Below are 24,548 nucleotides of genomic sequence, written 5' to 3' on the forward strand. Positions count from 1 at the left end.
AAATATTTATTTATTTGATTTTGAAGAGGTTTTATCTGGAAAGACCTCTTCGGTTTGGAATAGGTTATGGTGCTGTCGTGATAAGATAAAATCTTAACAAATTTTTAAAATAGTACTAAAAAAGAAAAAATTAAAATAGAGTTTCATATATTTGTTATTAATAAATTGTTATCTAAAGTGATTATTGGATATGAAATAACATATATATTTATTAATTTTTTTTTGTAATGTAATTTTTATAAGTGGTGGGAAAGCTAGATTAAAATGTTAAATAAGCATTTCATATTTTTAGATGCCTTGTGGTTTTTCTTCTTTTTTTTTTTTTTTTAATTTTGAAACGTAGATGCCTTGTCAATCAAGAATTAATTTGGAATGATTCTCTCAACATGATGTAAATCCATCATATGAGATAATTTTGGTAGGCCATGTACTCTGTCCAAACGTGGGCCGGCACTCACATTTAGAGTGAAAGCCACTCAAAAGTCTCGTTAAAATAATAATTGTGATCACCATCATGTGGTTTTTGCAGTAACCCTTGCTTTCAAGGGTCATTACTCATTAGCAAAACAATATCAGCATCATGAAAGTTAAGTTTTTTATTCACTGATGGACTCTTGGATATGATTATTTTATGTATAAAAATTAATGCACAGAAAACAATCTTTGAATTATAAATTTGTCGAAAGTGTTTTTACTGACTTCGACGGATGAAGTAATAAATAAATAAATAAATGCATATTTTATCGTGTTATTAGTAAATAGTTTCTTCATTACTGAACACATTACATATGCCGGTTACACCGAAAGCAATTTGAAGAGCAAGGCTCCATGAGTTGCAAAGAATGGAGCAAACACCAATGGCTCCACAGCGCCCGCCCACCCCCCTCCCCGCGTGAATATCACATCAAAGTATACAAGACCCCATGAACCATTATCTCGAGATACGTGTTATCAGGGGTTACTTACCTCTATGTATTTCTTGGCGTTATCCCATGCCCCTCCTGTGTTGGATGCCGATATGGCAACATGGGGAGAAAAAAAAAAAGGAAAAAGTTGAACGAACTTCAAGATGAAATGGTGATCTTGACATAAATTTTGTACATACTTGGACACCAGAGACAAGTGAACCAGCAAGAGTTTCAACTCCAAATAAGGTGCCGGCAATGAGTGGCGTAAGGATAACCAATGCACCTTGTGGGATCATTTTCTCTGGGTGAGGCATCAGTGGAAATCTTGACACAAGTTGTGTAGTCTGGTTTTGCCCTGGAATTGTATTGAAGTGCCTGCGAACCTCTTCCACCATTTTGAGAGCTATGCTTCCTACACTCTTCATTGTCGTGGATGAGAACCAGCACGGAAGCATGGCTCCAACAATGAGTCCTACGAAGGCTTTTGGTGTCAACAAATTGACTGTCTCGATGCCTGCTTGGCTCACAAAGGCTCTAAATAGTGCAAGAGAGACTACTGCAGCTGATCTAATTGCAAACCCCTGAGAGAAAATTGCAGTGAGTCAAAAAGAAGTTTTAGTGAAAGATAACTGATAATTTGTAGACTTGCCTTACCAATTGCAGCTGTGGTATTTCCAGCAGCATCTAAGGCATCTGTTCTTTCATGTATCTTGTGGGACATGCAGAGCCATTTCTGCAATTCCACCAGCAATGCCGCTTATGGGGCCGTAAGCATCAATTGTTAGACGTGTGGCAATAGTGCTTAACATTCCCAAAGCAGCCACAGCAATTCCATACATAGCAGCCAGGCTGAAGCTCGCATAAGCAGCAACGGCAATTGCAAATATGGGAATGATGACAGATTTGTATCCTAGAGCCAAATCGAAAATCACATTTGTTGAAGCACCTCTCTTGTAAGAATCTGCCAGTCCTGCACTGGACTGAAAAGTTTCAACATGAAAAAAATATCAGAATCAGAGGTCATCATAAAAGTCTAATTGTTTAATACTTCCATGAAAAATATAACTCACCTGTAAGCATTGCTAGTATAATATTCTGTGGTGTAGACGATTACAAGTCCAGCCCACAAGCCAGTTGCAACACAAAAGAAAAGGTGCCTGCTGTTGCTTGCAACTTAATCAATGAAGATATAAACATACAAAATCTTAATAAAATGCGAGTCCTAGGTGCTTACCAATTTTTGACAGTTCTCGGTTCCGAAATCAGAGAGAGCGAATTCTAATGGCAAAGCAAAAGAGCTGACGGTGACAATGCCAACAGTCATCAAAAATAGTTGAGATAAGAAGTTGTCTCTTGAAGGATAGTTCAATTTCACTTACACTCTTAATCTGAAACAGGTCAGTAGCAAAAAGCGTGGTAATCATGCAAACCACTATTCCCATTGAGCTTATGATCAGGGAATAGGACATGGCTGATACTGAAGGATGATACCAATGCAACATAGAGTGCTGCACAGGATGACTGCATATGATCCAAAAAGATCAAAACCCATCCCAGCGATTTCTCCTACATTGTAGCCCACATTGTCAGCAATAACCTGTACAACATTAGTGTGATCAGTGTTGATGTTATGGCTAGAATATAAGCAATGAGTAACTTCAGGAACTTCCAAACTATTTGTCAATGTCAAAGCTAAAACTTGTAATGTCCACAAACTATATCCTAATAGAAAATGTACACATGACATAAATAGGCACTAAAGACTATAGAACAAAATATAATGCCAGCAATGAATCAAACAGAGTGGCAAGGTTTCAGGAAATTACCGCTGGGTTTCATGGATCGTCTTCAGGAATATTTCTCTCAACTTTTCCTACAAGGTCAGCTTCCTACATCAACTGCTTTTGTATATATACCTCCCCCAACTCTTCCAAAGAGTGCCATTGAGGAGCCACTTAAATCATAACCAGTAATAGATTCATAAAGTCCCTCCCAGTCATCATCATAATAGAGTTTGAATAAATTGATGGAGACATACAACACCAAAAGGCAATTGGCAGCAAGGAGCAAGCCCATCACTGCACGAGCTCGGAAAGCTGTAATAAAAGCCTTGCTGACTCCTTTCCTTGCTTCTAAAGTTGTTCTGGCATTTGCATAGGTTGTGATCTTCATGCCAAGAAAACCTGAGAGGGTTGAAGTAAGGGCTCCGAGCAAGAAAGCAATGGTGCTAAAAATAGCATTTACAAGAGCTGGTTTGCACATAATCCCTGTGTTGTATGTGCAGGGTTCATGTTTGGTGCTGAAGCCCTTAACCGAACCTTGGAAAAGGAAGATGATGGTGCTGAATACGCCCATGACCACACTGAGGTACTTGTACTGTGGAAACAAAAATGATGTTGCCCCTGAGAACAAGGCAGACATCAGAAAATATCAGTAAAGATTATCAGAAAGCTCTCAGTGATCACCAGGTCATCATATTAAACAGTGGGCGGATAAGAGAATCTCGGATTGATAATTTATTATATCCAGAAGAAAAGTACTAGGACAATGAATTATAAAACTCCAACAGGAAAGAGGGACAAGAACAGAAAGAATAAATTATAGTAAAGTACTACAAAATAGAAGCACTTCATACCTCATTGTGGATTCATGTTTTCTACTATATAAAATAGTAAATACTTCATGACAATCAAAGAAAACAACTTGATCTTCATCGTGCAGAACTCGAAAACAAACCTCAAATACAAGCATGAAGGGAGCTCACCAACAGAAATGGCATTTTGAATTTCAGCACACTTGATGGCAGCCTCAAGGCTATCAACACCCTCCTCTGCCTCTTCTTCTTCAATCAACCTATCATCATCGCCATTGCTACCAGCTCCATTTGAGATCTTAACCTTTGAGACCAATACCCACAGAATCAAAGCAAAACCAATTCCTATAAAAGCAGCTGCGGGTGTCAGAACTTGTGTATGCCCCTCACTCCATGAAGCCATTTCCATAAATGAACTCACTATTGATGATCACTTTGTTTCTTGAAAATTTTCCTAGCAAATAGAACAAGAACCGGTGCTGGTTATTTAAGTGCAGATAAAATCTGAAGGCATCAGAAAGTACATTATCCAAAAAGATATATCAGAAGCCTTGCATGGCTACTGCAGACCATGCAAACTGGTTGTTTTGAATGACAGTCAGTATACATTGGTTTCTTTTATTACCAGTTGGTTTGATTAGTAGGAATGAGTTTTGTCAGTGTCTCAATCAATGTACTTGTGCTCATATCAACATCTTGGTATGTAGGATGTCGGTTTATACACAGAAATGTCCAAGTCAGCCATTAGTAATTTTGACCAAGGACAAAGTCATATAACTTATTGCAAGCCGCATGACAAATTTCTGCTGATTTATATTTTAGTTTCTTTTATGACTATTGCAATTATATGCAGAGTCTCAATCAATATTTCAAGTCTTGCAACTCTTTTTTTTCTTTTTTCAATGATTTGATAAATATACAATGAAATTTTACAAAGTCAATTCATACTTTTACTAAACTTTAAGCACCAAGTTTGCCTGAGCTCGAGTTTAATGTGATTAAGTCATGCAGAATACGTATGCAAATCAGAGAAGCCAGCTTGAGTCCACGTTCCTCATTAATTCAATGTCAAATTGAGAGTTGTGACTTTGTCCACTTTATCTTAAAAAAGGGAAATAGGAACCACAGTAGGAAGATCAAGATGATATTTCTAATATTTATTGTGTAAACTTAACCTCAGAGTTTGCAAGGGCTTGAGCTTTACTGGGGACTTGATACATCTCATTATATTGCTGCTATTCAGAGTAATCTTATTAATGTAAGAACAAGATAACCCTGACGCGGCTTTTCTTTTTGCTTCTACAAGCAACTCAGCAGATATTGTGAACTCAAGGATTCAACTACTTTACCTACTGGATGGATTGACCTGCCAGTCACAATATCCCATGATATTAAAAAATATATATATTAATCAAAATTAGCAATAATTAAAAGGATAACACCGTGGCATTAATATATACCATAGAGACAAGAAGAATGCTTTAAATATAATATAGAAAACGGTTTTGATTGCTTTCGAAAATGTGAATATTCCATGAAGAGTTATTCTAGAAAGTGCTTGGCGTTCTTCCCCCATCTAAAAAGTGCTTCCTAAAATGTAAAGTCCTTTCCCTTACACAGCTCGAACCATTCAGGAACCTTTTAGTTTTATATACACAAGTCCTTTTGAAAACTCATGAAAAGCTCTTGGTTTGACAGAAAATAATCAACGTTTATTGCATAGAAACTTCATTCTTAGGACCAGGGGCTGATACAAAAATCCACCAAACTAATTTCTAAGAAGTCACTTTACCGTGCCCAATGAGTGTAATGATTTCCCTTTCACAGTTTCACTTATTTTCACATTTCTTTTTCTTATTAGGTCTATCATCAATCATAGTCATCTGCCAAGAAAAGGATAAAGCCTCCATTATCTTCTTGTCCACAGTGATTAAGACAGGCAACCTCCAAAGGTAAAATGCTCATTAAATCATTAATACATGTCAAAATGTAGCAGTAATACTTCATTGATCAAAAGTGATGTTAAACAATGCCAAAAAGAGGCCTTTCAGTTTCTGCCAACATAATGGACCAAAATTTTTCATATGCTACAGGAAAATCAATAATCCAATGGCCTTCTTTTGATCATGTACTTGAACTAGAAACATTAATGAATGATGACAATCAGAATACTATGAAATCAAGCCAACAGTGTAAAGTAAATACCTACTCTTAGAAGACTCTTCCTAAAGTCAGTTTGGACTTGCAGGCATAATGCCAAACTATGTGTTTCACATTTTTTTTTCCTGATTTTGACTGCTAAACTCAAAAGGATGTAAAGATGATCTATTGGCAAAAATGCATCTGGGATTGGGAAATTTGCTTGAACATGAAGCTCTTGCTTTTAGCAAGGAACTGCCTGCAAGATAGATAGGTACCTTTGCTGAAGTGCCAAGGATCTGCATTGTACAGCACAGTTTAACAGTTTAACAATTGTAGATTCAACTCATGTCAAAGAAGTGCTTTTCTCACCTCTTTCTAGCTTTACTTTCTTTGTTCATAAACTGTTTAACTTCCTCTCAAAATCATCATACCTTAGCACATTAAGAGGAAATCTTCGAAAGCATCAAAAGTCCACGAAGAACACAGAAGAATTTACTTTGATGATGACTGCAGTGCCTCAGTTCCCCATAAAGGCAGAGGTGCTTGAACCATAACAGGACAACCAGTAACGGGGTGGTCAAAAGACAAGCTTTCTGCATGAAGTTCATGGCCATCATATCTCTTCCCATTCCACTCATAGACACCCTCATATTTTACATCCCCTCTTATTGAAATTCCAAGATACTGGCAATGCAACCGAATTTGATGCGTTCTTCCACTCCGAGGAAACGCCCTTACCAAAATCTCATTCTTCTTTGCATCAGCATCTAACACAGCCTTCTTTTCTACTACTATATTATTTTCTTCATGTTCCTGAAGTTCAGATGGCTCTTTGAAGCTACCCTCTCCATTCACTGATAAAACTTCAAATGAAGTAACCATGTCCCTAACTACAGACCCTCCGGGTAGAACCCGACCCACGTCTGATGCAGCATAAACACGCCAGGCTCCAAACTTTGACCTACCATGGCCTGATATAATGGTGATCCTTTTCCACTTTGGGGCTGGACCAATGCAGAGAGCAATGTATGTTTTACTGACCTTATGGTCAGTAAATGCCTTCACAAGCTTAGAAGCTACTTTGTGAGACTTGGTAATGACCATTACACCACTTGTGTCACGATCAAGTCGATTGGCTAGATGGAGCTCCAGAAGGTTGAGTTTGGTCCCTGAAATTCAAAGCTTTTAACACAATGCAACATCAACAAAAAATGTGATCGAACTGTATAAAATAGTAAGTCATTGTTATGTTGGTCCATCACAGGATCTCAGGGAAGTATGCAGACTCAAAAATAATATACCATTAAGGTGCTTTAAGAAAAACTCAATTCCGAAGTCAGAACTAATTAATGGCTTCCTATAGCAGACCATAACCAAGCAGACGCGTCACAGAAATTATCATACATTCAGCTAGGATTTACACAAAACTCACAGAAGCATACTTCAAATTTGTTGCAGAAACTTGGCAGTGGTCCCAAAACTAAAAATTTTGCGAATCAAATTTTTAAAATACTAATATAAAAAGTACAGATGCAAAATCTCTGCTGCATACATTATCAATAAAACATAAGTTCACGTTCACAATGGCCATTAGAGCGCAAGTCTTATCACCGACAGAACTTTTCCAAATCTGCGAAAGTACTAATCTTGCGTAAACAAAAGGACCCAAAAACAAATCTTTCTTCAGTGCATGAAATAAAAACACAGAAAACTTAACAAGCAGTTACGGACCTTCACTGAGTCGGCCTGATTTTGACTCGGCCGAGTCACCGGCAAGAAAACAAGGAACAGAAGCCAAAACACTCTCACAGTAAACCCCTTGAGGCTTGTTAACAGCAACGAACCACTCATCTTCATACAACACATCACTTCTTGACAGCTTATAAAGGCTTGATTTTGAAGACGCAGACATGGCTCTTGTCAGCTCTATATCCTTCGATATGGCTGGCAATGGAGGTGACAGAGGCGTGGGGTAATTTTGTTGGATTTGAGGGGCATTTTCGCAAGTGGGTTCTGTTGGGTTTAACATACTGGCTAGAGAGAAGAAGGTTTTGCGGAATCTGGGGACGCCTTTCGGAGCAAAAGTGAAGGTGGGATGGAAAGATGAAAGGGATGGCATTTGTGTCATTTTACAAGGTTAGTTGATCATGTATTATGGAGGGATTGTTGCAAACTTTTCCCTAAAATTTTAACAAATTACACATTTTTGGAGTCTTGTGCGTTGTGACATCCAGAAAATTTGTTGAGTGTCATGAATGTAGTTGTCCATCTCCACTTTATTCTGAGTACAGTAACTGAGATGTCTGCTTAAATGTGAAATCTTGTAATGGTAAGGTTCTACCGCAAAAGCATACCTCTTCTTAACCAATATTTCTATATAAAAGTTTATATTATCTTTGATTTTATTTATGAACGAATCAGTAGATCTTGAAGCCTTTGGCCACTATTATTAAGAAATTTTTACAAATTTTGAAATTCAAATAGTCACTGCGGTGCAGAATAAATAGCATGTGGCTTCATGTTATAAGTATGGCAATTCTCTTTGTAAACTATATATACAATTGTGAATGGAAATTTATTCTCAAATTTCTTTTCTAAAAGCTTTGGCCATTTTATCCTCTATCACAATTCTTCCTGTTAATTTTAGTTTTCACACTTTCCTAATTTACAATTACTTAATTAAAATTAAAATGCTTCCAACATAGATTTATAACATCTAATAAGATGAAAAAACTTTGGTTTATTTTTAATTTTAATGCTTTTGATCATCGATTAATGTTATTGCCCATACAATTAGAATTCTTACTAATTCATCTATATAAAAATTTAAAATTCAATAATATTTTTTTTTAATACAATCCTTCATAATTCTGTTATTATGATAGTACAATAATGAATTTCTAATTGAACTCTATACTTGTGTATTTGTCACTAAATGAAATATACGATCATCAATCTTGGTAATTGGATACGATGGAAAAATGGACTTTCGACAAATTTTAGGGAGCAGGTTGAAAATTATCATGCATCTAAAACGTTGTCGTTTGATAAACAGGGCAAAGTTGCCATGCCACGGCCCACCAGTTGAGCTCCCCGTTAACCTCGTTGAGGTGGCGACCCTGACTTTCTGTTAAACCCTCCCAAAAACCCCAATCCACTCTTTTCATTTGTTACCATGAAAACAATGTCATCGTTTATACTCAAACGGTCACGTAGTGGCTCATCACTGCTATCTCAGAACCCTAAAACCAAATCTTCAACACTATGCTCCTCACAAGTTGACAGTTCTGCTAAGTCCAATCAAAATCACACGGTTTCTCATTCGTGGTCGAATAGTACTGTTGCCAAAATAATGCGTAGAAATTTAAAAGATTGGATTTTGGCCCCTAGGTATTGCGTTTTGGGGGAAAATATTTCTGGGTTTGGTTCTAATGGGCTTTTGAGATTGAAAAATCCATGTGGGTCTACTGAGGTTTTGCTTTTTCCAAGAGGTTGTAGGTGGTTTAGTACACAGGCTGCCGTTGAACCTTCTACTTCTGATGGTCTTACAGTTGATGGGATTGTGGCTAGTCAATGGACAATTCTAGATGAGAGTGAGGGTGACTGGAAAAGTCATGCTGCTGCTATTGCTCAATCCATTAAAGTGATCAAGAAGCGTTTACAGGTATGAGTTTGTGATACTGTATTCGTGTTTAAAACCTTTTTTCTTTTTCTTTTTTTATTGGATGGCACACAACAGATAAAGTTCTGATTTGTGTTAGTACATCCTCAGGCAGCAACCATGATTTTGTTTTCTAATCTAGAGAAGTAGAGATCATTAGTCTTGCATATACGATTGGATCAAGTTCTGGTTTTGGTATCGATTTGACACAGTCTTATTCAAAGTGCAGCTGAATTATGTTGTTGATGATTGCAGTGGAAGAATTTGAACGTTAGGTTGAATCTATTATCGGCTGAGCTCAATAAGCCCAACCTTTGGGATGATCCTGTACATGCTGGGAGGATAAGTCGTGAGCATGGTTCACTAATGGGTAAAATGAAAGAAGTGAAGGCATTTGAGCAAGAACTGCTTGAGCATATTGACATGATAAAGCTTGCCCGGGAAGAGAATGATACTGAGTTGGAATTGGTGGGCTCTCACTTTCTATTCTAGGCATGTATTCGTTCTATTTGATGATATTTTTTCTTGTATCATACATATCATACAAAATTTTGAAACCCTTTGATATTTATTTTCTGATTGCTTTATATTTTAATTTTGCCTTAGCAGTTCCAAAATTCTGCCGAAATTGCAATTTAGCATGCAAAGCAAATGATTTTTGTGACATAAAACATTTTAGCGACTGGCCTTTTTAGACAAATTAGTGCATTGTTCCATGGCTTGCGTTCGCTTATAAAAATAATCTTACTAATTAATATCTTGCTTCTTCCCTCTGCAGGAATCATTGGAAGCTTTGCTCACAATGAGAAGGAAGTCAAAAGAGAAAGAACTTGATGCTCTGTTATCTGGAGAGCTGGATCCATGTTCTTGTTATATTGAGGTAATATTCATGTATTTTTTTGATTCTCTTTGTTGTGTCAGCATTTTTCCTGATAAGATGCCTTTGCACGTTCTTTGGTCTACAATTTAAGAGTCTAAAGATGCAACTGCCCCATACTTCTAGTAGTACTTCTCTTCTTTGATATCCAATTTGTGATTGATGAAAAAGTTTCTGTAGTAACTGATCTTGATGTTTGATATGGTGAATAATATAGGTCCAAGCAGGAGCGGGGGGTACAGAGAGCATGGATTGGGCGTCAATGGTTTTGCAAATGTACAAATCATGGGCTCAACAGCGTGGATACAGAGTAACCTTGATGGATGAAATGCCTGGTGAGATTGCAGGAATCAAGGTTCACTTTCTTCCTTCCCAACTTCCACCTTTTATTGATTTCAGCACGTATTATTGCACAGTTACTTACCCATAACCAATGACGTTCAATATGTATATTCAGAGCCTTTGCTGAATACTCCATTTCAATGGTTATACAATTCAGGGTTTCAAAGATTTAGCTGATCACTTCCATTTCTTGTTAGCAAGAAATAGTTTCTGACCATAGATATGTCTTTTTTTCTCCTTTTTTTTTTTTAGCGGGCAACAATCAAAGTAGATGGTGAATATGCATTTGGATATGCCAAAGCAGAAGTAGGAGTCCACAGATTGGTCCGTATCTCACCCTTCGACAGTGGAAAGCGTCGACATACTTCATTTGCTGCTGTTGCTGTAATTCCAAACTCGGGTGATTCATCCACCCATGTACAAATAAACGAGTCAGATCTTCGTATAGAGCGGTTCCGTTCTGGGGGAGCTGGGGGCCAGCATGCCAACACAACCGATAGTGCCGTGAGAATAATTCACATTCCCACAGGCATCACTGCCACTTGTCAAAATGAAAGGTATGCATTGTTATTAGAGCAATATCAATGAGTGAGGGGTTCTCTTCTTCTCAATTGTACATATTTTATTGTGTTCTAATCACAGATCGCAACATCAAAACAAAGCTTCGGCCATGGGTGTGCTTCAGTCTCGAGTAAATCAGCTTGAGATTGCTCGCCAGGCTCAAATGAATGCAGAACATACACAATCTCTAACCGATATTAGTTGGGGAAACCAGATACGTACTTATGTGCTCCATGTATGCATAGCATCTAAACAACCCCTCTCTTAATTTCTTTGCTTACCATTGACATTTGACGCTCTTTAACTCCAACACTAATTTCCATTTACTGTCCTTTTTTGTTGTTCTTTGAGTTCAGCCTTACCGGATGGTAAAGGATCTTAGAACTAACTATGAAGTTTCTGATCCTGATTCTGTGCTCGAGGGAGATCTAGATGGCTTCATCTTGAGCTATTTATCAGCTTCCTTGGATAAAGATGAAGATGGACGGCAATAGGATTTTGTTACTGAATATTGCTGAAGAGACTGTTCAACATATTGACATTGAGGCCAAATACCAGCACTAAACATACACGCTTGATCGTATAACTATTGTGGCAGAATTCAGTTTGCTGATTGGTTTACCCAAAGGTGGCCGCAATGAGAATCATAGCATTTGTACATTGAATGTTCATTTGTAATATGAAACAAATTTATTCATTGATAGATCAGTATGAACACATGGAATTTTTAACATGTAGTAGTGGCATGAACTATGAAGAATAAAAGTAGTACATTTTTACATGTAGTAGTGGTCTGAGGAATATGAGTATACATGAACCATGTTGGTGGATTATAGTATTTTTCTTGGACTTTTATGTCGCAGTTAATAGATTACATCATTAATCAGATGACTCACCAATAGATCTAATAAACTGTAGCCGACCTGTGAAATGATATTATAAATTTAATGTGCTCATTTGTTTTTTTTCCCCCTTTCTTTTTCTCATTGCAATATTTATAGACAATTATGAGTGTGAATTGAATCACATTTCCACTTCCGCATTTTAATGTTTTGCGCACTAGATCAGAACTCTTCTTTATCTAAGAATGTTACTTACATTCTTCATCATAAGTTATAACGAAAAAGAACTTATAATTTTAAAAAAGAATCAAAAATAATTTTAGTTGTGTTTTCTAGAGCGTTAAAGGTCTTATCAATTTTAAATTTGACATAAAATATTAAAATGAACCATAATATTTAATTGGTTCTTTAATTTCGAGTTGACTAAAAATTACAATTAGTGAAAATAATAAACATCTAATAATATGTCAATTAAGTAATTTTTTGAATTAAAAGTCAAATTTATAAGGGATTTTTTTTAAAGAATTAAAAAGCTTATTTCTTTTAAAATATAATTGAATTTATGTTGCACCCACATTAATATCACGAGACGACGTCGTTTGCAGTAATGAATGAGAAAGAATCAGATAAGAGTCGGTCCATGAGAAGACTTGGAACATAACAAAGAAACCTGTCTCACTGTCCGTTTGTTCCAATTGATTAGACGGTGAAGTTCCTACGGAGACCAGGTACGAAGATTCTCAAATTGAATTGTGTCAAATTTTTAACAAATTTTTAAGTTATTCTATCAAATCAAACAAAAGGGTTCATTGCACCGCGGTAAAAAATCGTTTTTTAGTTAAAGAAACCGATATTTGAATGGTAAAAATTGTTGCATCGTTGTTTTGTTTATGTGGGCAGGTTAGGATTTTGAGAAAAGCAAAGATAATAAGAGCTGAAGTGGGTTTGTGTTGACGAAGGAGAATGGGTTCGTCTTCAGTGATAACACCGGAAGATGTTTTGGAGTCTTTGATGAATGATGGCACCATTGATTCTCTTAGACTGAAGATCATTAATCAGCTCAAAGCCAATGTAATTCTCTCTATACATATTGATTTTTTTAGATTCTGGTTTGATTTCCTGAATGGGGTTTTTGAGCTATCTATTTAACAACGGGTTTGTGGGTTGTTTCATGAAGTTTTGAGAATATTGATGTCAATGAAATAACAGATTTGTTTATGTTTGCTTTCTTTTCAAGAGTTAGTCATATGGGGTGGAAAAAAATTCATTTTAGTCTAAAGTGAATTACTGTTATTGATTAAAAGTTCTGTTATGTTGTTTCTTGAGATTCTGACATTGTGGTTTTAGTTGATGGTATGTGTAACTGAGTGTGGGTTTTGCATGGGTCAATCAAGATAGTTATTGTGCAGCATGGCTTCGGACATCTGGACAATTGGAGATTGGCATTGGTCTGTTCTTTTCTTGATACGTGGTTGTTTTAAGATCTCTACACTCATGGTTTTTTTGGTTGGTCTGATATTTTAGTTTCCGCCAAAAACTTAGAATTCTGTGTATGTGTATCTGATTCCGACTAATTTGCCACCCTTTTTAGATTGTAAGTGGAAAGAATGTAGCTGATTTGGATTAATTTGCTGCCCTTTTTAGATAGTAATGTGAAAGAATCAAATTCTGGCCACATGTTGGCATTTTGGGATGATCTCTTTCATTTAGTACGATTTTTTGTTTTTGGGTATTTAATTGCTTGGCAATTACAACATTAAGACTTTGATATGTTGCAATTTATGGAGATCATGCCTACCAAGGTTGTGAGCATCAGCTATAGTGCCCCATTTCAAATTCGGTACAAGCACCGAGGCATTTATGGATGGAGCTCATGATCGTGTGTTGTTGCTACTACGAGTTTTGCGCCTCACATTATGATAACTAGGGAAAATCAATGAATGTTCAAAACTAGAGAAATTATAAAATGGGAGTAGAAGAGTTTGTGACTGAAGATTTGAAATTGTACAATTTTCATAGAGATAATGGTTGACTGTTGTTTTTTAGCGTTTAGTTCTTGAATTTATACTTTCTCTTTGTTGCAGGAAGAGCTGAAGAATACAACCATTAAAATGGCAGAACAAAGTAAAGTGCTCAACACCCCTGGGGCGGAGAAACAGACCAAAAGAGAGCTGTTTGATGCACTTCGGCAGGAACTTGAGTAAGTGTTATGGTATTTTGCTGTTTTTGGCATATCTTCAGAAGGTATGAAAGATCCCATTTGTGAGTCCACTTATGAACTTGCGCTACTTCACGGCAAATTCGTAATGTAATGTTGGTGTGAGGTTTTAGACGCCTTTAACTCACCGGTTTGCTGTACTCCTCATATTGGCCAATTAAGTTAATGAGACTAAATCCTTTGTACCCACTTATAACAAATTGTTCTTAGATTGTCGAAGAAAATCAGACGTGAGATTCATAAGTGGTGCAAAGCTTACTTGCATCCCGTTTATCGTTTTTCGTCATTTTTGTTTGTGCATTTGTTCTTTATTTATTTGACTACTTATTTTTCCATTCAGATTTCTTCTGGCAACCTATCCATTAAAACTTCAGAACTGTTTTGAAACATATGATATGTTATACATTCGTGATTTAGATGTATATGAGTCATTCTGTATGTATGCTGAAGCTGTACTTAATCTTTCTTACTGTTCAGAGCACCTGTGCTTGAGAAGGCCTCTAAATCAGTTTGGGAGTTAATTCTGGACAGCAATGGGCTGGGGAAGGAGATAAGTGATACTGTTGGAAGAGTGTATTCCCGATTAAGTGGCCGGGAACCTCCACTATTTCCTCCTCCATCTAGTGAGACCCAACCCGTTAAAGAGACTGAGAATGAGAAATGGAAAGAAAGACTAAAAGGAAAAGGAAAAGAGAAGGAAAATGAAAATGAAAAGGAAGGTTCAAATTCTAAATCAAAGAAAAGGAGCTTCAGTGATATGCGTGAAGAGGGAGGGGTTGATGAAGCTGCAAAGAAATCCGGTGATCTCCCGCATGCAAAGGAAAACTGATAAGTAAGTAAATGGCATAGCAAGTTTGACGATACAATCTGTATTAACAGAAGTCATTGGTGAAAATCTGGCATTCCAATGACTCGATTTTCGTTTGTCTCCAAGTTTTGCCATTTTGAAGTGACAACAGTTTATAGGACCAGCCTAGAACGGAAGTGAATTGGTGATCCATTGACTCTGAAATTCGGTGCTCGTTAACCATCATGTTTATGAGTATATGTCAACTAATAACGTTCATTTACTTTTGCCAGTATTGTAAATAACGAGAGTGTAGGTTCCTTTTTGTTGGATTTCAATGAACTTCGAAGTTTAGTACCTTGGCCCAGCCTTATGTTTATTTTAAATTTGAAGTTATTTTTTTTATGTAAATTATATATAAAAAGGAAAAAGGGTATCATCAGATATCTCCCCCAAGGTTTGACGATTTTTCAGTTAGATCGCCAGAATTGCGAAATAGACAAATTCGCCATCTGTTACCATTTCAAACACTCAATGGAAAACGCTAAAATTTCTCATTTGCCCTGTGTTCCATGACAAAGAAAACGCTAACAACGACTCGTCCTCAAATAGACCCAAGCATCTTCTATTTATTTAAGCCTTGCTTATTCTTTTTTTTTTTTCACCCTTTGTAGCATTCAGAACCAAAACCAAAACCATTCTAAGATATCACGTGTAGTGTGTGATTTTTGCAAATCTGGCAAATATTCATATATATTGAAATGCTTTTATAAAGTTTATTAGTGTTCATTTTTAATTCAACTTCTATGTTGGGCATTTTGTTAAAAATCAAATGGCGATGAAAATTTTGAAAAAGAAAATTGGAAGTGCTTGATGAAATTTCTAAAATTTCATCAGAAAATGCAAAGAAAAACTTCAAATACTTCACAAAAGAACCCTCTCAGAACTGTGCTTGTATCTGAATTTCCACAAAAAGAAAAAAGAAAGAAACTATTCTCACTAAAAAACCTAAAAGGAGACAGAAAAATATATATATGAACTAGGGATGATACAAATATGTACATTCTTCCTCATGTAAAATCATCCTGCATTAGATAAGCTAAGCTGTTCCTATACTGGCTCATCGGCATTGGCATCTCTTGACTAGTAGTAGCTTGAGCAGGAAGCCAAGTTAAAGGCCGTGGAATATTTTCATTACCTTGAGGCAGCATCCAAGTAGCGGCTTGTGTGTGAAAATGCCCAGCAGTATCATTTGAATGTTCACTGGCACTTACCTCCATGTCGCCGCTACTAGCTGCAGACATATCCTGTCCATAATTCGCCTGCCGATTGGTCAATGCCTCGTGCGATGCCATTCTGGGATTGCTGCATTCCTCGTTTGAGTAATCGATGTGTAGGTCACTCAACAAAGTATTTTCAACGCTTTCTATAAGCATTTGATCATAAACATCACCCCTGCCCCCGCTGCCTCCTTCGTTATAATTGTTGTTCTGATAAGAAACTACTGTCGGAGTTGTTGATGAAGCGAATCCTTGAACTTGATTCGCGGGAAAGCTGTTCGTTGCTTGTCCCCAGAATCTCATCCCCGGATTGTCAACATAATGGTTGTTGCCAACGTGCCCAGCTATATGCGAAAATTCCAGTACTATGTTATGAACAAACAACATTGAAAAGAAAAAAAAAATAATGAGTTTAATGTTATGCTTCATTTTCAACTGTTAACTTTGATTTAAAGCAATTTACCTGAATCTGGTGAAGATAAAGCTTTGAAGCTGAAAGAGGGCAGTTGCACTTGCATTTGATGAGATTGAACTTGTTGAGGGGACAAAAGTTGTTGTGCTGGAAACAAAGGTGGGCTCATATGTGAATGAGAGGAATCCAAGCCATGGTAAATGTGAGGACTTTGTCCATTGAAGCTTAGAAGATATTGAGGATGCTCAAATATACAGCTTTGATGGAAATAAGGAGAGTCCAAGGTTGGAAAAGGCTTCCGGCTCAGCTCAAACAGTCTGCTGTCACATTGTAAAAGCTTCTCAAAATGCCTGTCAAGTACTCCTGGAGGAAATTTCAGATAGTGTTTCCTGAAGAAAAAATAACAAAACACTAGATTAGGCCTCTCAAGGCAAGGCACGTCGCCATCTTCACAAGTACGATTTAGTCTAATAACAAATAATATCACAACAGACTCTCTCGTGAAAATGGTTTTATGCATGCACGAGAAAACATGACAACCTTTTTTTTTATTTTTTAATAATTTATAAATATTGTTTGCTTCAATTATAGAACATGAGAACAAAACCTGAACACAGGAGCTTGCCCTCCTGTAAAGTCTTCTGTCAATCTCCAATTAGTATGCTTTCTTGGTTGAGGATCAATCTCGTGGTGAAATGTAGGAGGCTGCTTTAACTGCAACAAAAAACAAAGCTCACCATAATCACCATCTATACAAATTCTAATTAAGAAAAACGAAAAAAAAAAATTAAATTCTCACCTCAAGCTCAAGAATCCCAGGTTCATTTTCTTCCGTAGTTGCCCTGATTCCAATAATATCAGCCCATTGAATCTCAATTTTTCTCTTCAATGATTTTTCCAAGAATTCCCACACCAGTTTCTTCTTAGCATAGTAAGATTTAGCCACCAGGTCTCCTTCATGTCTAGTTACTCTCTGCAATCAGTTTTGTGATATTATTCTTCATTCATCTATTTTAAAGATTACATGAAAAGCAAAAAACGTTACCTCCCATGAACCAATTCTGAGTTCTAGTGCCGGAAAATTGGAAGCTTTCATCTTCTCAGTCATTTGTTGGGATACAAAGTCGGCTCTTTTTGATCTAGTCATCTCATAAGTTTGAGCTCTGCATTGTTGAGTGTGACTACTTTGCTGTGATAAACGCGTTTCTACTTCTACTAAAAAACTTTTCGAGATTCCAAGTCTTAGGTTGAGAGGAGGTAACGTGTTTAAATTTTCCAAAAACTTCATCTGAAAATGGAAAAAAGTAGGTGATCAAATTAAGTAACACGGCACATAAAAATTGCTTGATCGAAAGATCCTTAACTACAAGAAAAAGGAAAATAGAAATACTTCAAAAAAAAAAAAAGAAAAGCATGCAGTCATAAAAGCACCTGTTGGCATAAGCACTTACAAAAGAAGAACTTCTTTCACAAGAACCGAAGCCTGAGTTGTCATATATTTCAATTAAAGAGCCATCACCATCAGCAGCAGCAGCAGCAGCAGCAGCAAGCCTGCACCCATCATTAGTATCTCCTCTTCCGTTATGGAAAAAATTCTCATCATAACGGAAAAAATTCTCATCATCTAAATTAAACTCTTGTACCATGATTCTTTGAATGCTAGTAGTGGTGCCGTCTGAGAAAATACAGAGGTAATGCAGAGCAGAAAGCAGAGAAAACAAAAACATAAATCAAAATGAAAGAGAAAGAGAAAGAGCCGGGTGTTATCAGGGGTTTAATGCAAGCCAATGATGGGGTTTTATAATGAATCCTTTTCACGAAAAATACGATTGGAATCAGCTTTTAAGGCACGTGACGATTCCTATATTTACTCTTGTTTTTTATTTATTTATTTTTTTTAATTTTTTTCTCTCTGCTTCCCCCTGTTTTCACTGTCAGCAATTATTTGGTTTCTGTTTTCATAATCAAACTAAAATAACGAAAGTAAAAATATATATTGGGCGGTTAAGAATATGAGATTCAATCCAAAACAAAATCCTCTGGTTTGTTATTTTTTTGGATACTCAGATATATACTTGTTAAGCATCAGAGTGATTCTTTTACCCTATGTGTTCCACTGTATTCTGTTTTTTGTCTTCGATTTTTTTTTTTTTAGGTTACTGCATTTATAAGAGTTATTTCTTTTAATGTATATTCTAAGAACACATGTAGTTTTATCAAAAATATGTTAATTTATAGTATATTAATTACATTATTATAAAAAAAATTAAAAAATCTTGCAATTTTTTTATAAAAAAAAAAAATAATCTAAATTAGCCTTCATTGTGACCATTGAAATAGAATGGGCTTTAATGATTAAGTTTTTGTGTCAAAACTTGATTTTTTTAAATAAAAAAAAAAAAAAGTGGACTCCCAAACCCGTACAAACACGTGTATTTATAATACATAGAATTGTACAAAGTTAAGAAAATCCTGAATTTTAGTTTATAATATTGTAAACGGTCTTTTTCATAATGTCACGTTATTATCAAACAATTTACAATGTTTTAAAAGTTAATTGACAATATTGTCAACTCATCCGGAATTAAAAAAAAAAATTCTATATATCTATATATATTGTGAACATCATTACCCACCGACATAGCAATTATGCAACTCATGTGATAATATTAAAGTATAAACTATTCCAATTATGTCATTTGGTAATGTCGCTTACTGTAAGATGAGCATTATCGTATATGTGTATAGAATTTTGTTTACAAAACATCGTAAGACGCTTTACCAATACCAAAGTTAATATGGCTAGTTGTAGTTAATAACGGGTGATATATTGTGTATACGTTTGTGTTTCTTTTATTAGTGTATTTGTTAAAAGTAAAATGACAATATATAATAGTTTTTGAATTTAAAATTGACCTGTAAATGTAAATTTCTTTTACTGATTTGTTAAAATGGGTCGATTTCAAGGTCGAAAAATAAGTATGTAGGGAGAGTTCATAAACAAATGTCATCTAGTCTTAGATTTTTTCTTTTTTCTTTTTCACCCGAGCTTGATAGCAGAAAGCTGAAGATAATAATCCTAATTCCGAAGTTTTTGACTTTGATAAAATAGAGGTGAAGTGAAGCTGTAGTTGATTAATTTCTTTAAGCTTGATTGAGTAATTGACATTAATATTATCGGTTAATGCAAGCCAAGTCATGTCAAAGCAAATTTGTTTTTCTTCAATCTTTATATTCAAAAATAGAGAAGAGTGGAATCGTTAATTAATATTGAGACTTTTAGTGTCTCGATAAAAATATTTTTAAAAAGTTGAAAAGTAATTTTAAAAAATTAAAATTAATTTTAGCATTTTTAGAAGTCACTATAGTTGATTTTAATGAATGGGGAATAAATAATTTTTTTAATGTGTGGATATAATAAAATAATGGCACACGTTTGGTGAAAATGAAATAATGAAAAAGCAAGCGACTTTACAAGCAAGCAGAAGCAGCAGCCATAAGCCATTTGGCGTTTAAGAAGCAAAAGCCCACAAATGCTGGTGTGCCGTAACGCTACGTTTGGTTCAACATTAGGGGATCTCACCTCCCATTTTCATTCATTATCTCTAAAAATTATTTATTATCAAAATTACTTCCTATTTAGAATTAGATGGTGAAAGCTATTATAATTAATCATTCCAAAATGCTTTACATGAAGTCACTTCCAAGTTCCAAATGCCAATACGGCTTTACTGTTAGGATGGTTAAAAATAATTTTAATAAGTTAAAGCTCACTTCTAATAAAATATTTTTAAAAAATTATTTTTGACAAATCATATATCTTTTGAGAAGATGCTTTTCAACTCACTCCAATTTAACTTTTTACTAAATAGAAGGGATTTTTTTTTTTTTAACAAAAAGAACTTCTTTCTATGATTTGATAGTTTTTGGGCTTGTTACCATGCCCAATAGGGAGAGCACCACCAGTCAAATACTAAACCTCCATTTGAAATTTCACACCATACCCATCATTATATTGAATCAAATGCACTTAATTTGTTAACTGACAAAAAGTAGGTTGATTTTTGTTATCACATTATGTTGGAGGCTGATGTAATTGGCTGATTAAGAGCTCCAATATTATGTTAGCACAATAACTTAAAAAGTGGAATTAGCCAGAGATTAACGATTGAGTTGTGATAGACTTGTGCAAGGAAGGTGGTTAGAGAGGATTGATACGTAATCCACATATCAATCCACCTTACTTATAAGAGAATTGGATGTCGTTTTATTCATTAATAAATACCAAAAACATATCCAACAATTATTTCTTTAACATAATTGATCAGAGAATTCTTCTAACTATATATTATTTTATATAAAAAATAATTTACTTTCCAGTCGCTTTTAAATTTTTCATATCTCGTTGTAAGTAGTACTTCAATTTTATACCTATGGCATTACCCTTTAGATATTTAATATGTTGATGAACTAACGAGTTTCCATCAAACAAAACCGTAAATTAACCTATAACAAATTTAATTATTTTCCAATGATTGATCAATCCATTTCTCTCGTTGTACCTTTCTTTTTTGGTCATATGCGATTGCTTCAAAATGGGTTTAGTTTGGATAAGGTGAGTTTGTAAGTCATGACTAAGTTATAATTAATTGAATACTATCATGAAGTGTCTTATTATCAACATTTAAATGTAGTGATCCCAGCTTAGCACAAAACTGGGCGAATTCACTCGGTCTTTTATGAAAATTATAAATAGATAGAGATTGCTGGTTGATGTGAGATGGCAAGATATAGATGATGTGTTTCTATGTAACTTACAACATCTGCAAATGAAATTGCTAGCTTGAGTTGACTTTGGTTTTTTGGTGGGTGAATTGTTTAAGTCATTAACTAATGGAGCCACCAAAGCAGCCAACTTTGTTGCAAAAATCCAGAACTTTGGTCTTTGGGATTCATTTTTTTTTCTCTACCAATTAACCCACAAAACATTCTCTCTCATTCGACCTAAAAGGAAATGCCGCAAGAATTGTTCTTAACTTCAAAACCAAACAATCATTTTATTTTCTTTTAAGTTATCATTGTCAATTAAAAGAAAACGGACCTAAATATTCTTTTCCCATCATCATTTGCTTATAATACTTAAGCATAACCACAAATTATTATAATATTATTAACTAGTCCAAATTTCAATTATCATTGAAGCGTGCACAATTATTGCTAGAAAGCACACTCAATAAGAAATCTCTAATTGATTAGTTTTCAGGTTCGTCATGATTGTCATAGTTACTTGATAACCAATACAACGATTGCAACGCTGCAATCCACCAAATTCTCTGTTATATTTACGAAAGTTCTCTGTTAAGTTCACCAAATTCTTTAATGAAATTATGGCATCCTTTATCAACAGAGATATCCTATGAAAATTTTGACTCAAATAACCAAATGAAAGATTACCACTTTGCTCCTTAGAGAAATCTTTTTTTTTTTTTTATTCACTCCCTTATAGTTTTTATATTACCCAATTACTTCCTTAATATTAAAACCTTAAAAGAAAAAAAAAAGTAGTTTCATGGTCAAGGACTTAGGACGACTTTTTTTTAAACTAAATTTTTTATAAAAACAAAAACATTATAAGAATTAAAACTATAAGGAGTCGTATTATTGACTTGACTCAGTTGTCACGATCTTTAAAATTTAAAAGAATTTTACGATATATTAAATTTATTAGGCTTTTTGAGAGATTTATCTTATCATATCTTCAAGGAATTCATCATGGTTCAAAGTAGTGAAGGTAAGGGGAGAAAGAACAGAAAAAAAAAAAAAAGCAAATAAAAGAAAGAGAAAAAGAGTATGTTATAATGCTTTTGGGTACGTGGGGCTTCGCATATACAAGTGCATGGCTACATGGAGGTTAGCTCATGATTCATGACTCACGGCTGCTAATAAAGAGCTAAAAAATTCTAAAGTGGATAATGTTAATGTACCATTGTGAGTCAGAGTCAGGCGCCGACTTCATGGAGATGAAAAGGACATTGATGCGCTTTGCTTACTTCACCTCACACTTTGCTATCATCATGGTTACCTTAAAAGAAAGAAGAAAAGTAATTGGTTAATTTCACAACACCACCCCCCCCGATTCTTTCACTTCTTAGCAAACTTCATTTTGCCCATGTACATTTTGTAAGTCTGTACCACCCCCATGCCGTCACTGCATCACTGCATTACTCTTTGTTTTTAATAAATCAAGAAAATGTGCATGTGATTATTCAATTATTATAAAAGGGTAATATTATAAAAGTAAGTTAAAAAAAATAAAAAATAACGGTAGGGGTATCAATACTTTAACGGTAGGGATGTTTCAAGGTATTTTAAAAAATATAAAACCTAAATGGACACTAATATTAAAATAAAAGGACTAAATGGACTTTTATCCTAATTTTAATAATGTTTACATTAAAAAAAAAAAAAGTAGAACAGAGGCAACTACAATTTAGAGGGAACAAGAGTAAGCTAAGAAAAATGAAGTGTGTGGGGGCAAATTAACCCAAACGAAAAAGAAATCTAGATAAAGTGGGATCTGAAAATGGGAACCCAAAAAGTCGAAAGGAGGAGAAATCCGTAGCTTTTGACTAAAAATGCATGTGACTAAAAATCTATATATAATTTTAATATAAGCGTAGATTTGATAGTGATGGTTGTATTCATATGCGATCATTTGATCGAGTAATAATAATAACTAATGGTCACTCACTCACTCGCAAGTCACAACCCACAAAAAGAATAAGAAGTCCGTGTGACTTGGAATTGAAAAAGAACGCACAACGTTCTTTCTTTTTGATTTCTCGGTGGAAGTATGACACCAACATGGTCCCCGAAAATCTCATCATCATCTCCCCTTTTTTTCCCCCATCCATTTTCCTCTCTATGTGGAGAGGTCCTATTGGATTGCCCATTGTGGCAAATTGGGTTGCTAAAATGAAAAAAAAATCACATGACCTTTTCTTTCCTAATAAAACATATATATGTATTCTTCAAAGCTCAATGGAGCAAAGATCTCGGTGGGGTTACATTAGAAATTGGGGCTCTTTTTGTTTTCATCTTTCTCCCCGATCTTGAAGGTTCATGCACTATATCTACTGAGATCCTATCTTTAGCCAACGCATGCAATCTTGTTTATAGGTGAGAGTGTATATTTATGTTTTTAATCTAGTGCTTGAAGAAAAATATTTCCATGTATGACACTAATAACTTTGTCAATTTTCTCTTCGATTACTCATATTTTCTCCTCAGAAAATCATCAAGAAAGATGATTTCGGTATACATAGGTCAAAATCAAGCCAATTTATATTATCACTTACCACCAAAACATAATATAAATATATAGCACGCTCAGAAGCCACAAAACAATCGCTATGACATTAAAGCTTGATATATGACTGTGAGCATCTCCAATTACTAGTATGAGCAGGGGTGGTTTTTAGGTTTGTCCAACAATTGAAGTGATCATAGCATACAAATGCTGAGCTGAGCTTTCGAGTGCGGGTAGTACAGGACTACTGTCATTTCCAAGAGTCAATTTGTTTGATGCTTGTGGAGATGGAACCAACCCACTCCTTTACACTGTCCAAATGCAACGTGAATGAGGGGCCGGCCAGTGACCTAATTTTTCCTTCCCGTTTTAGAGTCTTATCGGCTCCAGTCATTTAAACAAACAATGATTAAAGATCCCAAAGGAGAAAGTTGTGTACCTGTCAGCCGTGCACCGTGAACTTTCAAGCCTCATATTTCCAAATTGAATCGTTGGTCGTACCAGTCAAAAGTTTATAAAAGAGTTCATCATTAAATTACTCGTGCTTTTGGGGAAAAAAAAAAGAACATGAGAGATGTATTTCGAACCTTGAATTTGATATGCGTAATTCAAAATT

General features: G+C 35.2%; 4 protein-coding genes and 1 pseudogene across 10 annotated transcripts in view; 2 read left to right on the forward strand and 3 right to left on the reverse strand.

The window, feature by feature from the left end:
• The window catches only part of LOC102619578 (uncharacterized), a 57,055-nt gene extending 41,767 nt beyond the window's left edge, over nucleotides 1–15,288 (forward strand). The window contains exons 1-4 of one of the 2 annotated variants that reach the window (XM_006472126.3): nucleotides 12,524–12,654; nucleotides 12,827–12,997; nucleotides 14,011–14,126; nucleotides 14,622–15,288. In XM_006472126.3, coding sequence (XP_006472189.2) covers nucleotides 12,890–12,997; nucleotides 14,011–14,126; nucleotides 14,622–14,973 — 576 coding nt within the window. In that variant the 5' untranslated portion in view covers nucleotides 12,524–12,654; nucleotides 12,827–12,889 and the 3' untranslated portion in view covers nucleotides 14,974–15,288. Of the gene's footprint in view, nucleotides 1–12,523; nucleotides 12,655–12,826; nucleotides 12,998–14,010; nucleotides 14,127–14,621 lie in introns of those variants that run through there. The other variant, XM_052440866.1, reaches the window with a different exon arrangement.
• On the reverse strand, nucleotides 431–5,278 carry LOC102618679 (pyrophosphate-energized vacuolar membrane proton pump-like; annotated as a pseudogene).
• Nucleotides 5,478–7,780, reverse strand: LOC102618980 (RNA pseudouridine synthase 1). 2 transcript variants are annotated; one of them, XR_008054700.1, is made up of 3 exons: nucleotides 7,375–7,780; nucleotides 6,075–6,812; nucleotides 5,478–5,939 (listed from the first exon to the last, which is right to left on the reverse strand). XR_008054700.1 is itself a non-coding variant. In XM_006472124.4 (2 exons), exons 1-2 carry the CDS (start codon nucleotides 7,769–7,771, stop codon nucleotides 6,136–6,138), a joined length of 1,074 nt encoding a protein of 357 aa, XP_006472187.3. In that variant the 5' UTR covers nucleotides 7,772–7,779; the 3' UTR covers nucleotides 5,478–6,135. The 2 variants fall into 2 exon arrangements, 1 of the variants encoding a protein (XP_006472187.3); XM_006472124.4 differs by having other exon boundaries at nucleotides 5,478–6,812; nucleotides 7,375–7,779.
• Nucleotides 8,721–11,865, forward strand: LOC102619286 (peptide chain release factor PrfB2, chloroplastic). Its single transcript, XM_006472125.4, has 7 exons — nucleotides 8,721–9,307; nucleotides 9,560–9,772; nucleotides 10,083–10,184; nucleotides 10,399–10,536; nucleotides 10,776–11,080; nucleotides 11,166–11,319; nucleotides 11,441–11,865. The coding sequence occupies exons 1-7, from the start codon at nucleotides 8,819–8,821 to the stop codon at nucleotides 11,576–11,578; spliced, it is 1,539 nt and encodes a 512-aa protein (XP_006472188.2). The 5' UTR covers nucleotides 8,721–8,818; the 3' UTR covers nucleotides 11,579–11,865.
• A 581-nt stretch (nucleotides 15,289–15,869) lies between the features above and the next one.
• LOC102619867 (uncharacterized) lies at nucleotides 15,870–18,779 on the reverse strand. 5 transcript variants are annotated; one of them, XM_052440747.1, is made up of 7 exons: nucleotides 18,267–18,779; nucleotides 18,075–18,174; nucleotides 17,669–17,911; nucleotides 17,423–17,596; nucleotides 17,231–17,337; nucleotides 16,675–17,012; nucleotides 15,870–16,576 (listed from the first exon to the last, which is right to left on the reverse strand). In XM_052440747.1, exons 3-7 carry the CDS (start codon nucleotides 17,909–17,911, stop codon nucleotides 16,002–16,004), a joined length of 1,437 nt encoding a protein of 478 aa, XP_052296707.1. In that variant the 5' UTR covers nucleotides 18,075–18,174; nucleotides 18,267–18,779; the 3' UTR covers nucleotides 15,870–16,001. The 5 variants fall into 5 exon arrangements, with proteins under 5 accessions (XP_052296707.1, XP_052296709.1, XP_006472191.3 ...); XM_052440749.1 differs by having other exon boundaries at nucleotides 18,055–18,174; XM_006472128.4 differs by having other exon boundaries at nucleotides 15,870–16,555; nucleotides 18,075–18,779.
• Nucleotides 18,780–24,548: the final 5,769 nt, after the last annotated feature.

This window comes from Citrus sinensis, chromosome 5 (assembly GCF_022201045.2).
Source record: "Citrus sinensis cultivar Valencia sweet orange chromosome 5, DVS_A1.0, whole genome shotgun sequence".
Classification (NCBI taxonomy): domain Eukaryota; kingdom Viridiplantae; phylum Streptophyta; class Magnoliopsida; order Sapindales; family Rutaceae; genus Citrus; species Citrus sinensis.

What these genes read in the sequence shown, in the direction of transcription:
- LOC102618980 (XM_006472124.4), bottom strand. Translation starts at nt 7,771, where the DNA reads ATGACACAAATGCCATCCCTTTCATCTTTCCATCCCACCTTCACTTTT. An exon ending in ATCAGGCCGACTCAGTGAAG is followed by an intron (nt 6,813 to 7,374) that starts GTCCGTAACTGC and finishes TTTGAATTTCAG; the next exon opens with GGACCAAACTCAACCTTCTG.
- LOC102619286 (XM_006472125.4), top strand. Translation starts at nt 8,819, where the DNA reads ATGAAAACAATGTCATCGTTTATACTCAAACGGTCACGTAGTGGCTCA. An exon ending in GCCACTTGTCAAAATGAAAG is followed by an intron (nt 11,081 to 11,165) that starts GTATGCATTGTT and finishes TTCTAATCACAG; the next exon opens with ATCGCAACATCAAAACAAAG. An exon ending in TACGTACTTATGTGCTCCAT is followed by an intron (nt 11,320 to 11,440) that starts GTATGCATAGCA and finishes CTTTGAGTTCAG; the next exon opens with CCTTACCGGATGGTAAAGGA.
- LOC102619867 (XM_025096042.2), bottom strand. Translation starts at nt 18,350, where the DNA reads ATGTTTTTGTTTTCTCTGCTTTCTGCTCTGCATTACCTCTGTATTTTC. An exon ending in GTGAAAGAAGTTCTTCTTTT is followed by an intron (nt 17,912 to 18,074) that starts GTAAGTGCTTAT and finishes TTCCATTTTCAG; the next exon opens with ATGAAGTTTTTGGAAAATTT. An exon ending in CTGGGATTCTTGAGCTTGAG is followed by an intron (nt 17,338 to 17,422) that starts GTGAGAATTTAA and finishes TTTTTGTTGCAG; the next exon opens with TTAAAGCAGCCTCCTACATT.